Below are 14216 nucleotides of genomic sequence, written 5' to 3'. Positions count from 1 at the left end.
TCTTCACTGCTGAAGTTCTAGAGCCAGTTTAGAGATTTATAAAATTCTATTAAAATAAGTGTTTTCATTATTAAGATGCTTACTTTTATAACCACACAATCTACACAACTTACAGTCTTGAGCAGTTTTTATCCTCTTGATACACAGAAGAGCAAGGCAAGGACATTTTATTTTACAGGTGGGGAGCGGAGGCAGAAGAACATACCTGGAGTCATGTGGGAACTGGTCACTGAGCTAGGAATTTGAGCAGGTTTGTTCTTATCAAGCATCTTTTCTTGTAAGTTATACTTCCTGCCACTGTTCAACAGTTGTTTAACAAATGCCTCCAAAGACACATCCACGCTGCACTCCAGGTATGATATCTTGCTTAGACATATCTAGATCAATTTCAAGCCGGCCAGCACAGATGCAGAAACCGAGCAATGCAGAGTTCAGCATGAACAGCAGAGTCCACTAAGAAGTACAGAATCAAAAGCACCGTGAAGACACTGTGCAGTGCTGCTGTGCCATTGATAGTATCCAAGCTAGCAAAAGCTTGCTCAGCTACACATATGTGCAGTCACACCTTTGACCTGCCTTACAAGGAAAGACTGACATATTGATCATGTATAAACTTGTCATGCAGTGGCAGTAAGGTATTATTTAGAAGCTTAGTAGAATTCTTTCTGCTGTGCATTCAATTACTAAACTTTACTGTTGAATAATCAAATATATTCTGTCCAACCCAATGGACAGAATTTGGATTTTATTTTACAAAAATAAAAATATATCTAAAGCATTTAAAAGGTTTTTGCAGTGCCCTTAGAACAGTCTTTTCTTTCTACTCAGAGAACATTTAGCTGCAGCTGTAGGTAGATTATTTAAAATAGTGGCATGGACCTTTCCATTGCTCTCCTAAATGGGATCTCTGTTTTGAAACATTTGCTGGAGTGTCCAATAGAGCTTGTATAGGTCTGTTATTCAGCTATGATTGGAGGGTTTGGGGGGAGGGGGATGTTTTAAGATAAAAAGGAGAGTTCCATTCTTTGTATCAATAATAAAACAGTTAACACTGGCCTGAACCACCTTGCAGACAACTAGCTCAGTGGTTACAGACAGGAATAGCATTCACGGTATCTGTTCTGTTCACACTGTTTACATGTTAGAAGTTACAGCATGCCAAGTCAGCATGTTCTTGGTCAGGGTACAAGCTGAATAAGGTACTCTATCACTTTATCATTTAGTTTTACAGCAAATAGCACTCATTCCTGATGGAATTAGTTGCTGAACAACATAAAAGTGCACAAACAACATCATGTTACTAAGGACTGTTGAATTAGTTTGCAGTGTAACACATGAAAGCAGGCTCAGACTAGACAGACTGCAGAGCTGCTAAAGCATTTGACTCACCTCAAAACATGTGAGGACTTGCTAGGCTGCCTTTTCCCCCTCAGTCTGGTGTCCTCCAGGGGACTTTGATCTGCTTTTCATCCTTAGCGACCTCAATTTTTCTTCCGGGGTGGCAGTGGTGCCAACCTCAGCAGAGCAGAAGCAGTCAGAAATGCACTGGTGAATTTCCTAATTCAGCTACTACTGCAGCAGGGCAACCTCCAATTCAGAATCTCAGCTTCTAAGGCTTGTTCTTTAATCCACACCTCCATGCTTCATATGGTCCCTTCTCAACAATGAATGCTACTCAAAAACAGAAGGACAAATACCCAGAAGATTGTTTTAACACAGTACTTATGTCATGCTTCCATTCCTCTGTGCAACACAGCACCACTGTCAAAAGGAAGCTTCTTATTGTAATTGCTAGTGTAACTGCTAGACCCTTCCTAAACAAATGCAGACTCTAACACTTCATAATAATGATATTGATTCATGGTATTTACAAATTTCTGAAGATTTAAACACACCAGGAAGGGATATTCTGGCCTAACTTTTTAACTGTACAAAGTAGAAAGGACTCTGATTTCTTTGAACTATATAGATTGCATCTTCTAAAGGTTTCCTTTCAACAAATTCTAGGGTGCACATTCACAATATTCTCTGCAAATGCACCGTAACAGCTACTTATGTATATGTGCAAGTACAAGTGCAAAAGAAATACTTTTAAAGTCTAGATGCAATTCTCATTGCATGGTATGAGAATTTTTGCCTAACCACACTAAGCACTGAATCAGTCCTCTTAACTACCATATGAAGTGGGTGTCAGTATGGGTGTGTAAGCATACATAAACTTAAATAATACACTTCTTGATTTCTGAGATAACCATATGGGATTTTTCCCTCTGAGTTATTTGGGTTTTATGTACCTTTTCAGAGTCCTCCTCCTCTTCTTCCATCTACATGTCTAGGTGTGTTTAGAGTCCAGACTGAAATAAACCCATAGTAAAAGTTAATGATTCTTTAGCTCATTATGCTTGTATAAGCTTTTAATGATTAATTGTTGTATTATGACAATATTGCAATCAAATCTCATGGAATATATTGAAGTATTGGGTTTTATACAAATACTATTCTCTAAGAAGTGCAAAAATAGGGCATATGGTCATTGCATTGGTTTCTTTTATAGCCCTCTAAGAATATTCATCCCCCTCAAACTCTTAAATTCAGCACCGTAAGCAATACCTTTGAGTAGCGTTTTAAGGGCACCTTGCAAAGTGCAGGCCAAAAATCTCAACTGCTTTTTAATTTTCTTTTTTTTAAGCTTTTACTTTCATCCTGGATACATTTTTCTTCATAACTCAGTTCTGAGGACTGTGATAAATCCTGTGATAAATGTTTCAAAAAAAAAAAAAAAAAAAAAAAAAGATATTCTCACCAACAGCTAAAAATCCACACAGTATGATGCTATTGTAACTTTATACATTTATGCTCTTTTTAGGGCAACAGACAGTGTTATTTAGGCTCTTCAGGCAGCACACAGACCAAGATAAATAATGTTCCCCTGCTAGCCTGCATTCAACTATTCTGGTCTGCCTACTGCTTTAAAGAGAAGACAGGTTTCTATTAGTAATGTTGACTTTAGTGCGATATCATGCACCTTATCACATACTGAAGAATAAGTCAGAACATAACACATCATCTTCTAGCATATGAGAAATGTAGGCCTTTTATTTTTTTAGTAACTTCGGGTCAGATGGTTTACCGATAACTCTGTTCTGACTGAGCAATTACAGATACCAGTTGCAGTTGGCTACAATCATCATTTTCAGAAAGGGACTCAAATACTTCAAATTTGAAAGGTTTTGAAATTTTCTTTTCTCTTAAATTAAAAAAAGTTCTTTCAAAAATGTTCACAAGAAGAGAGATGAACGAGGAGTCTGCAGCTATGGCACTCACCTCCTGCATGAGATCCTCAGTTCAAGTCACAGTTTAGAGTTAAATCCAGATTTGATTCTAGACAACCTTCACGGGAAGTGATCTGCTAACTGCTAGGCTACAGGACAATTTTCTATTTATAAACCCAATGAGTATTTACTTATGCAGAATGTAACAGCATTGACTAGAAAGAAAAATAGGATATAGGACACCTGCTTAAAGTCACTGCCTTACTGAGAAAAGAATTTCACCGAGATCCACGCTTCCAAAGTGTGCTTTAACTGGGCACAACTTTTTCCCTCTCTCACAAACACATATTAGATATTTTATCCTGAACCTTTCGAACAAGAAGTGTTTCGGACATTTTGGTTCTAAGAAAATAAAACTTATTAGGAAAAAGATGCTGTAAACATTTTGCTCTGCTTTAACATGCAACAAAACATATAACTTCATAGCTTTAACATATAATGAAAAGGGCAAGAAGGGGAAGAGAGCTATGATGCCTTTTAAATGATGTACAAACCTCAAGCGTAAGTCAACAGCCCAAAGAAATTCTTACTGCTGGGTTTCATCTATCTTTTGTATAATAATAGAGGTTTTTAGAGAAAATAGCCACCAGCCAGAAGCCTTCACAGACAAGAAAACATCTTGCTGTCTTACGGAATACCCAAATGCAGTGTACGCAGTATTTACAGGATGTAGATTTTTAGTCTTTGTAAAACAAAGTTATAACTGGTTAGACCTAGGTACAAACTCTTTTCACGATAAATCAGTCCTTAAAAATTGCTTCTTGGTGCAGGAAATCTCAACCAAATGCAGGTTTAGAAAGTGGCTGTTATTAATACCCGACATGACATTTATCCTGCCTATCTGAACTACCCAGTTTCTCTTGCAAATTTAATGGTAATATTTGTGAGGATATTACTTGAGCAAGTACTGCAAATGTTAATCCTTCCAAGCTGCTTGTCTTCAGTGCATTGAACCAGTGCGTCTTGTAACACTGCTGTTCTGCTGAAAGTGAATACTTTCAGAGACAAGATTACAGCATTTTCTTTTCCCCATAGAATCGAATATACAAAGTATCGATGAGTAATTGGGAAGGACACACAGAAAGGAGGCACATATGTCTGTAAAAACCCTAGCACACAACATCAAGGGGAATCCTAAAAACTAGCTAGTGTTTTTAAATCTGTAGCTACATAACCTCTTGGCTATTCTATCAGTGACATGGTATGCTATGCTAAAAACCCCAGTCTTGACAATATCTTGCTTTTTCAGTCACTTCCCCTCTCCTCCCCTCCCCTGCAAGGATCAAGTTTCAGGCTGGCAGTCAGGCTCTGTTACATCCCTTTTACCAAAATAAAGGATTCTGAAATCCCAGCACCCACATCCACAGATGCAAAACCATCTAGGGAACTGCCTTTGTATAACAGAGCTGAAAAGATGCCATCACAAAGCCCATCCATCATCTTAGGTATTTGTTCTCAGTCCAAAACAAGTAAACCGGAAAACAAAGCTTCTAACTTCAATGTCTCTAGCATCTTCTGCTATGCAGGTTGCTTAGTTTTCAAAAGCCACACAGTAACTACAGTTATCACTTAAGAAGAGTCTACAAAACATATCACTATTATGGTTTCTAGATGTATTAACTAATTTTTAATATGAAAATAAAGAAATGCTGTTTTATCTATTTTAGTTCTACAAAGAATAATTCTTAGTTATTTGCAAGTACTTCCATCAAACAAGAGCCTGATGCATCAGCACATGATTTCTATTCCTCAGAAATTGCCATTTGATTCCATGGATAGAGATCAGCACTCTCTACTTTTGTCCATATTTTCTCTTATTGTGGAATTGCAGCTTCTAGTCATAGGTGGAGTTGAACTTTCCTCTATGTGTGGTCCACCTGAATTCAGTTTGGATACATATGGCATAGTGCATGAGGTGATATACTCTAACCCTTTACATATTACCAGTTACAAGAACCTTCTTCTTATGTTCTTACAGTCAAAGAATACACTACTTTGGATCTACAGTACAATTGCACATACAGAATAAAGAGACAAGCAGATAAAGTCATAACCCTGGTGTCTGACTAGATTAGTTTCCTATATCATAATTACATGGGGGCAATCATGTTTCTTGAGACAATGCATGAGAAAATAAAATCCATTTGATGAGGAAATCTGTGGGGGCCTAAGGTCCATTTCCTCTTGAAAAAGAAGTTAATTTCAGTCACTGTTTTCAAAATAGTTTCAGAAGAAGTCTGTGGCAGGCGCCTTTTAAAAAACTGAGCATAAGTCCAATTTCACAATTGTTCCTGAGGTATTTGCAGTCATAAGCTAATTCCATTTGTCAGGGTGAATGGAATCAGCCCTGCTAATGTCCGTACTCAAAATATATTGAATCTACAACATTGTCCATGGTATTAAATCAAGGGAATTGTGATTGCAGACTGGAGAAGGAAATTGAGACTCTGGAAAAAGAGGAAATGAAAATCTCAGCTAATGAAGAAGCTATTTTAAAGAAACTTAAGTCAGTTGAGAAAACAACAGAAGACATAATAAAGGTTAGTGCCAAACCACTACAGAAGTAAGAACTCCTTACTCATTCATCATAACAGCGATGTGAATACTTACAGTGTTCAGTACTAACACTTAACAGAAGAGGAACTAGCTGGATCCTGTGAGTGTTCATGAGCTTTTGTCTAATGACAACAGTTCAAATGCAAGAGACAAGAAATCATACTGTTCAAGTACCTAAATGTCTCCATACTCTTGTTTGCAGGGGGGAGGGTGATTCATGTCATTACTTATCTATAGTACATCATGAAAAAATAGCACTGCTGTTGTCACCAATCAGTAACTTTGAATCTCAGCAGAAGACAGATACAAGTAATGAGCACAGAGACTGACTTACTTGCACTCCTTCAAGCTATCTGTCCAGCTAAACTGCATCATGCTTTCTCCTGACTCCCTAAGAGAGACTATAGGGAAACATGCCTTGGTACTATTAGCCATTACCCTTTGTCAAAATGTAATTTTGACATTTGAGAATCATCTTAAGCTCTCTTTTAAAAACATAATGAAGCAGCTCAACTTCAGTTCTCCAGTTGTTCTTGCACACACGCACATGCACTTTAAGAAGGAGAAACAAAACTGGGGAGCCAAAGTAGAGCCTTTGGAAGTCTTTGAAGTTAACCACCACGGGCCAGAGTGTGAGCCTGTCTCATTAACAATTTCTAATGACTCTAAATCACAAAGGGAAAGACAGGACATACTGCCAAAATAGACAAGAAAGTTCCACTTTCCCACTTGCCACACTCCAAATGTTCTAAGAAGTCTCCACTCTAGCCGTACCTCAATGTAAAGTGATGTCCACCAAAAAAGTTAAAACTATTGGGTAAAGCAAAACACTGTCTAGAAATTATCTTAAAACTGACTAACCATCTATATTGTTGTATGGTTCTCTTTTCTAGTCTGTGAAAGCAGAAAAAGCAGGAGTCGAAGAAGGTACGTTTAGTCAAAAATCCTAATAAGTTTCTTGTACAAGTTAGTAAAAGCATACTAAAGGAATTGTGAATCTTATTTATTCAGAAACAGCAGACTACATATATGCCAACATACCTGACCTTCCAAAATATTTCAGACCCTCTGCACTAAAAAGGGCAGGACATGCTGCAACAGATGATGAAGAAAAGAGAAGAGGTACTGTTTGTTACTAACTCCAAAGGAATGAATAATTGCAAAAACTGCTTAAAAACTGAAGCTAATATGCTTTTAGGACAAAGATTACAGATATGGGACAAAGTTGTTCTCACTTAAACTGTTTTTATCACTAGTGTTGTCAAAATCGAAAGGTAGGACATTGGTGTAAGCAACATACCATTGACAATGTTTTCAACATCGACACTTTCTTCCAGCACTTCATTCCTGTACCTGTAACATAACTCTAAGTAGTTCTTCCCTGCGTATCCTATTGTACATTTTCTATCAGCAGTTATACCTACTGGGCAACAATATCTAGTCCAGTGATTTCCTAACAGCTACCAAGCCTCCTACTCCAAGCGCCCAAAACTCTAATCTTGCAGCACGTGGAGCTCTTTCAACGGCTATTGCCCAGCGTATCTCCTGAAGCCAAGTTTAAACCTGGACTTCTCAGTCAGAATCACATAACAAAAATTGGCTCCCACATGGCTGATTTTTCTTGCAGAAGTAGATTCTAAACAAAATATTTTGATTTTCTTTCTACTTCCTGAAATTTTGACAGTATGAATAGAGGATTCAAAATGAGAACCCAATATAACATGTTTGATAATTCATTTTAACATTCGTTCTCACTGTCAGGATTCTCTCAAATTATTTTTTGCATCTGCTGCGTTACCAGTTTTTAAGTACCTGTTTCTTCCAACAGCATTGTTTGCCATGGAAATTAAAGTTGAAAAAGACATGAAGACAGGAGAAAACACAGTATTATCAACAATACCTCTTCCCTCCAATGAGTTTAAAGAGACAGGAATTAAAGTCTATGACGATGGCAGGAAGTCAGTCTATGCAGTGTCTTCGAATTGCAACACAGCACAAAATGGCATGGATGAACTTGCTCCGGTGGAGGTGGAGGACCTTCTAAGGCAGGCAACTGAAAAAAACTCCAAGTCTCCCACAGAGTATCATGAGCCTGTGTTTGCAAACAAGTTTTGCAGGCCAATTACTCCTCAGAAAGATCAGTTAGTCCCTGGACCAAAACGGGAAGACCAACAAAAGAGAGATATGAATGGACTTAGCAGTCATCAGACAGAGTTCTTCAGCAAGGTAGAACCCTTTATGCAGCAACATAAAGAAAATGGTCTTGATCTCCCAAAGGTAACACAACCAAAATCACCCTCTCCAGTACTTCCCCAATTAGAGAAGAAAGTACACACTAATCCTGAGAACAGAATGATATATAATGAAAAAAGAAACACTGCACACGAGGAATTAAAACCTTACCAGAATACAAGAGAAAAACATCATGAGGCAAGGTCTTTAAATTCCTGCCATCTTAATGAAGTGTCCCCTGCACCTCAAGAAGATGAGGAAGATGTTCAGTACCGCATTGTCCAAGCTGTACCATGTTACGTGGATGATTCAGAACCAGTTACAATGATTTTCATGGGTTATCAGCGTGTTGATGAAGATGCAGAAGCAGACCAGAAGTTGTCAAGATACGATGGGGTTATCCGAGCAGAACTAGTCATGATCGATGACGACGATGAAGATGACAGCAAATCTGAGAAACCATCGTATCACCCCATAGGCCACTATAGTCAGGTTTATCAGCCACTGAACAGGCAGAAAACCACAGAAGTCCCACAGACAATCCCTGCGAGCAGGCTAGGTGGGAACCTGAACACAGCACCCCACAAAAATTCTATCTCCCTACGAGAACAAGAGGAACGCTTAAGCTCACCTATACACCACACTCGCCTTCACAGCCAGGTATCTGGAGATGGTACTGAAGATCCCTCATTAACAGGTAACAGAGAAGGAAAATCATGTCGCTGCTGTTCACTCATGTAGCAAATTAATAGTACTCTATCTGCTAGCAACTGTTTCACTTTGCTGTTTGGACTGTTTCACAGACTAATACGCAATTACTAAGCATTTCTTTGCTCTTGTTTGTTAACAAATGCCAACTGCATTTTGCTGCTATTGAAGTATTTCACCTTTAGCAATGCACTAGTTACCATACCAAAATTTTGAAACTACTCAGAAAATCCATTTCAGTAATCTTCAAAGATTAAAGCAGTGGCTTTCTTTAAAATGTCACTTAAAAGTTCCATTCATGCTACCTCAATGAGGAGGATAGTTTTAATTTACTACCAGGTAGCTAACAGCATTGCTTCTTAACACTGTCTCCTTATTAAGTTTGTGCCTATCTATATTCCAACTACTTCCTAGATGATCCAAATTGCGCCTTAAATCAGAAAAACTTTAATAACCAGCTTTACATTGCATTCTTCTGGAATCAATGTTGTCTACCTTGCCTTGATAATGTCCATGCAAGTTTTAACATTTTTGCTAACCTGATTTAGACGTTTTTATATTTTCTGAATGATGACCAGCTTTCCTCCTTACCCGTGGTTAGCCAGTATAATCTGTTTTTATTTCTTAGTATTTCTTTCTAGTCTTTTAATAATATGTCTGTTTCTTACTGCAAAGTTTTATAATAAAAGGTTGGAAAAACAATAGCAAGGTCTTACAGAAACACAAATCTTTATAGTTGTATTGCACTTCAACACATACAGTTAATTTGCATTTACGCATATTTACAGAGCAGCAGATTTCAGACAGGAGTCACATTCCACTTCAACTGTTCCACCAGAACTGTTCTGGTGGCCACATGCAGACCATGAGATACTAGCTAAGCATATACCAATCTTTGCTTACTTTTGACTCCTGAAAGAAGCTTCTGAAAATTCTTCCTTCCCCTCCCACTAACAGACAATCTCTGAACAGTCTGGGTCCTCTGTCTTTTGAAGTTAGTGGAAAACAAATGCTGGCTTTCAGAGAAGAGGGATAACTGTAAAGGTATTTAAGAATCCGTTCTATTAATTTGTATTTGGTCTTATCTATTTACTTACACAGTACTCTACCAAGGAGAAAACAGCCAGTTAAGAAAAATCCTGGTCCCAATTATATCAGTAGCAGTTCAGCAATTGTCTTGATGAAGCCAAAAATACACCCCAGTGTTCAGCACTGCCTCCAAGTGAATGTCTTGAAGTGCCCAGCTGAATCTGGAACTAAGCCATAATCCTCTCTCCTCCCCACCCCAATTTATTTATTACCAATCCTTGGGACATTCTGGTCTGTGGAAAAAGCCAGGAAATGACTCAGTTTCTCCACGCAGTCTTGTAATCTTACCGCTACTTCTAAAAAGGAAACAAAATCAGGAAAGCCTCATATCTAGAACAATGCATGACAAAAAGCTATTTAAGGAATTCCCCCCCCCCCAAATGAATCACTGAAGCCTCAGCACAGCAGGTTCACTCTAACAATGCCCGTGAAAAGAGAGGAGTTAGATGATAATCTTTCATACTTCATAATTCATTATTAAAGCAAAAAGCAATACAACAGAAAACAAGCAATACAGTAGAAAAATAATCCTCCTAGAAATGTGAGCTTTCGGAGGCAACTGCAGCATTTGAGTATGAAGAACAGGCACCAAGGGCTCTCAGAGAGAATGGGAAGTAAGAAAGCACAGGACATACCAGGGAGGAGGTCCCTTAGGCAGCAATCTTGCTCTGAAGGCTCACAACTTTCCCAAAGCAAGTTACTGTAGAAGTTAATGAAGGCCAAGGACAACTGAGAGGCAGAGGAAATGTCCCAGGTGCCAATCTGTATGCAGAAGTCAACAGAATTGCACAATTTACATCTTTTTGTGTGGGAGTGATTTTCCCTTCCCTATGAGTTTGGTGGGGGAATCAAGACGTCAAGGAGTGCATGCCTTCAGAGATACCATATGGAGAAATGGATGACATGATGCTATAATTAGGACACCAGTGTTACATATTAATAGATTTTCTTTAAGTTTCAGTCAAATGAATTAGTCTGCAAGTGTTTTGAAGATTCAATACTCATAAGGGAAAAGTACTTAGGGTGGAACAAAAGGTTAGACATAGTGGGATGAATGAAGAAAGGAAAATTGAAGCTGAATAGGCAGGAAAATCTCCTGACAGTATGGAACAGTCTCTCATGGGAAAAGTGAAAGTCCAAGGCTCTTGGCAGGTAGCTAGTCCAGATGAGATAATTTTTTCCTTACCACTTGAAGTACTGCAACCTTGGAAAACACAATAGCCTAAGCTCCATTTGTACTGAAGAAAGTAATGTGCAATAAAACTCTAACAGAGACAGAAAGTGTGGCATGCCACACTGCTTCCATAATGCAGAGAGCAAGACATAACCAATAGTCCAGTGATGTGTTTTTAAACTGAGTATCTGACAGGTTTCTCTCTCAAATCATAGCCAGGATCCTAATGCATCAAAATTCCTTGGTCTGCAAGGAGTACAATCTTTGTAAGAGCTAAGGTTAACATCAGCGGTCCTATGATACAAGGTTACTCTCAGAGGCTTCCACAATTTGCAATAAACTTCAGCATTCAAAACATAACTTCAATTCGACATTTCTGACCTGCATAAGTCAAGTAAGCAGCTGCCTTGACCCCACTGTTTCTCAGTGCAGAAAACTACGCAGGGTGAAGGGAAGAAGCTTGTGTTACTTTGAGTGACTCTTCAAACAGGTCAGAGTGCTGGAGTGCTAGAGCTTATTCTTGTTGCTTTCTCAGATCAACATCATGGGAGGGAGTCTTGCATATTGAACAATAGCATTATATTGCTGTTCTAGAAATAACCTTAGTGTTTAATCATCTGCCCTGCACTGTCATTTTCAAACTAACCTACATTACACACAGTTTCAGACCACACTCTTACTAATATTAACACACATACTAAGTTACTCCGTCAGACTCAAATCAGGAATATGACTGACTCGTACTCCAACATATACCACTAAGGGGAAAATTTTCTGTGAATATTAACACAAAGGAAAAAGGCTTCTAAGCAGTTAGAGCTCTCACTTAAGAATTTCGTTTAAACAAAGTTTTGTTTAATTATTCATGCATCCTTTTAATCTGTCATCATCCAGTCAAGGACAATACCATCTGTCTGCTATGCATTAGTGGTAGTAACACAAAACCAAGAAATGCAGAAAAGAGCTGTGCTAATTTTCAAATAGTGATAATGGAGTAAATTCTTAACATATTGCTCTTTTGTAAAGTTACCAGAACTAATGCCTTCTACTGATTTCTTTCTGTAACACTAAAACAATGCTTATTCTGCTGGATTAACCACTGGAGGTATGTGTATTCTTCATTATTCTAAATAAGGAGATTTAGCACCAGAAAGTTAGTCACAAAATTCAATGGACTTTTTTGTTTGTTTTCTTTTTGCAGCTCTGAGGATGAGAATGGCAAAGCTGGGGAAAAAGGTGATTTAACAGCTATAATGACATGGAAGTAAAGTTTATTACTCAAAGCAGAATAAAACTAAGAAGAGTTTCTTCAACATACTTTTTTGAACTTTAATGCTTTTTTTGCTCCTTTATTTTATGCATCTGGGTTATTCTGCCTTTGCATAAACCAATGAACATTAACAGACTTTTAGATTTGACCAACTGCCACATACATGCAAATCAAATCTTGGATTTTGCTGAAGGTAATGGGAAGTTTCCCAAGACCATAAATGCAGTGTACATGCAAGTATGAAGATATGTGCATACCTGTCCCCACAATAAGGAATACAGTGTTACTATATAAACAAAGCAGATAAACACAGATCTCCATTAGAACTTCCCAGGACATTCTTTCACTTTGAAGTGTACCAATCTAAGTGACTTTTGATTGAAAATGCCGTCCCAGCATTTTTCCAATAAAAACATTAGTTAATGAAAAACTAGACATGTGAGACAGAAGCAAGAAGTGTAAATATAAAGAGACCGGTTTCCAAGCATACTACGTTGGCCAAAATTTAAAGCATTCCTTTTTAAGTAACAGAAAAACAAACCAAAAATAGAAAAGTCTGCATTTAAGTATTTAGATGCTTCTAGAGCACTACAGTCCAGCCACCCTATTTTATGTATGACAATACAGCCATCCTAAGACCTTCCCTCCTCCCCACATCAGGGGTATGCTCCCCACCCACAGCCTTACAGATCCTGTGCACAGTACTGCAAACAGCTTAACCTCCCAACCATGGCTTCACCTCTTGCTTGCTACCGAAGGTCCCGCTTTCCCATGAAACTGGTTGCCAAACAGGCAGGCACTTGTCCATCACTAGAAAAATATTACTGAGCACATGGGTTTTGGTTGGCCAGGGGATCCAGAAGTAGTGTGAGCCTCCCATCAGAAATATAGAGCTGCCTGTGGCCCACCCTGCAACCGCAGAAGATCTGCCATGAGTTGCTACCACTGTTGGACACAGCTCTCCAGCAAAGTCTCAAGGCTCCCACCACGGAAGAGGTCAGCTCAACACATTAGGAAGCAGCTGGGGCCCTTTAAGCAGCCAGACAGTACAGCTGCACCTGGAAAACACCACACAAGGCAGATTATTCCAGTCTCCAGTTCTTGAGGGGGGAAATGCCTCACAGCGCTATATCCTTATATTCAAATCAGTGTGATAAAGGTATTTTGCTAGGTCTTTGGCTGTTGTGAAACACTAAATAGATACATCTCAGCTTGCATTATTCTAGTATAGCTGACTCAGATATTATACACTAGCAAAAATCAGCTACAACTTTTTTTTTGCTGGCCTTCCTCATTTCAAAGCAGGAACCTGAAGCTACTGCCTCCCACTGAGGCATGATGCTAGCAATCAGCTGACTTGTAGCCTCTAAAGAGTTGGTGGCTCCCAGTCTGAAATGGGACAGTGATTCAGGTAATAATCTCAAATTTTAGAATTTCAGTCATGGTTGGTTGCCTGGAGAGTGGAATAATAGATAAGAACAAATAAATGCAACTATATTACACTGTCTCCATGTCTCTCCTGTGTTTCAGTATCTTTTTTTAAAGGGCTTTTTTTTTTATTTTTTACTTTTGTCTGTTATGTTGTTTTTTGATCCTGTTACTAGATGGTTTGGAGAGCAGCAGCAAGTTACCTTCAACCCTTACCCTTTTTTGTTTGTTTAAATCTCCTTCTTGACAAAGGTAGACCTATACTGTTAATCAAACTTAGATGATCTGGAAAAAAAGGGGCAAAAAGGCTCCTGCCAACACAGTATTATTCAAAGCATTTTAAAACAAAGCAGATAGCAAAGAGGCAGAGAGTGACTGTGTACTAAACTGACAGGTGAAATTCACTACTGATACACAAGAAGTAACA

At 38.4% G+C, this 14216-nt stretch overlaps 1 protein-coding gene across 2 annotated transcripts in view; it reads left to right on the top strand.

Annotated features, from left to right (window-relative positions):
• The window catches only part of PALMD (palmdelphin), a 57300-nt gene extending 43432 nt beyond the window's left edge, over positions 1-13868 (top strand). Inside the window, exons 2-7 of one of the 2 annotated variants that reach the window (XM_064515860.1) lie at positions 179-250; positions 5758-5872; positions 6782-6815; positions 6900-7010; positions 7717-8817; positions 12293-13868. In XM_064515860.1, coding sequence (XP_064371930.1) covers positions 5795-5872; positions 6782-6815; positions 6900-7010; positions 7717-8817; positions 12293-12336 — 1368 coding nt within the window. In that variant the 5' untranslated portion in view covers positions 179-250; positions 5758-5794 and the 3' untranslated portion in view covers positions 12337-13868. The remainder of the gene's footprint in view (positions 1-178; positions 251-5757; positions 5873-6781; positions 6816-6899; positions 7011-7716; positions 8818-12292) is intronic. The other variant, XM_026094250.2, reaches the window with a different exon arrangement.
• Positions 13869-14216: the final 348 nt, after the last annotated feature.

The sequence above is a fragment of the Dromaius novaehollandiae genome, chromosome 8 (genome assembly GCF_036370855.1).
Source record: "Dromaius novaehollandiae isolate bDroNov1 chromosome 8, bDroNov1.hap1, whole genome shotgun sequence".
Taxonomy (NCBI): domain Eukaryota; kingdom Metazoa; phylum Chordata; class Aves; order Casuariiformes; family Dromaiidae; genus Dromaius; species Dromaius novaehollandiae.
Note: the sequence above shows the minus strand (reverse complement) of the source record. Positions and strands in the feature narration are given on the sequence as shown.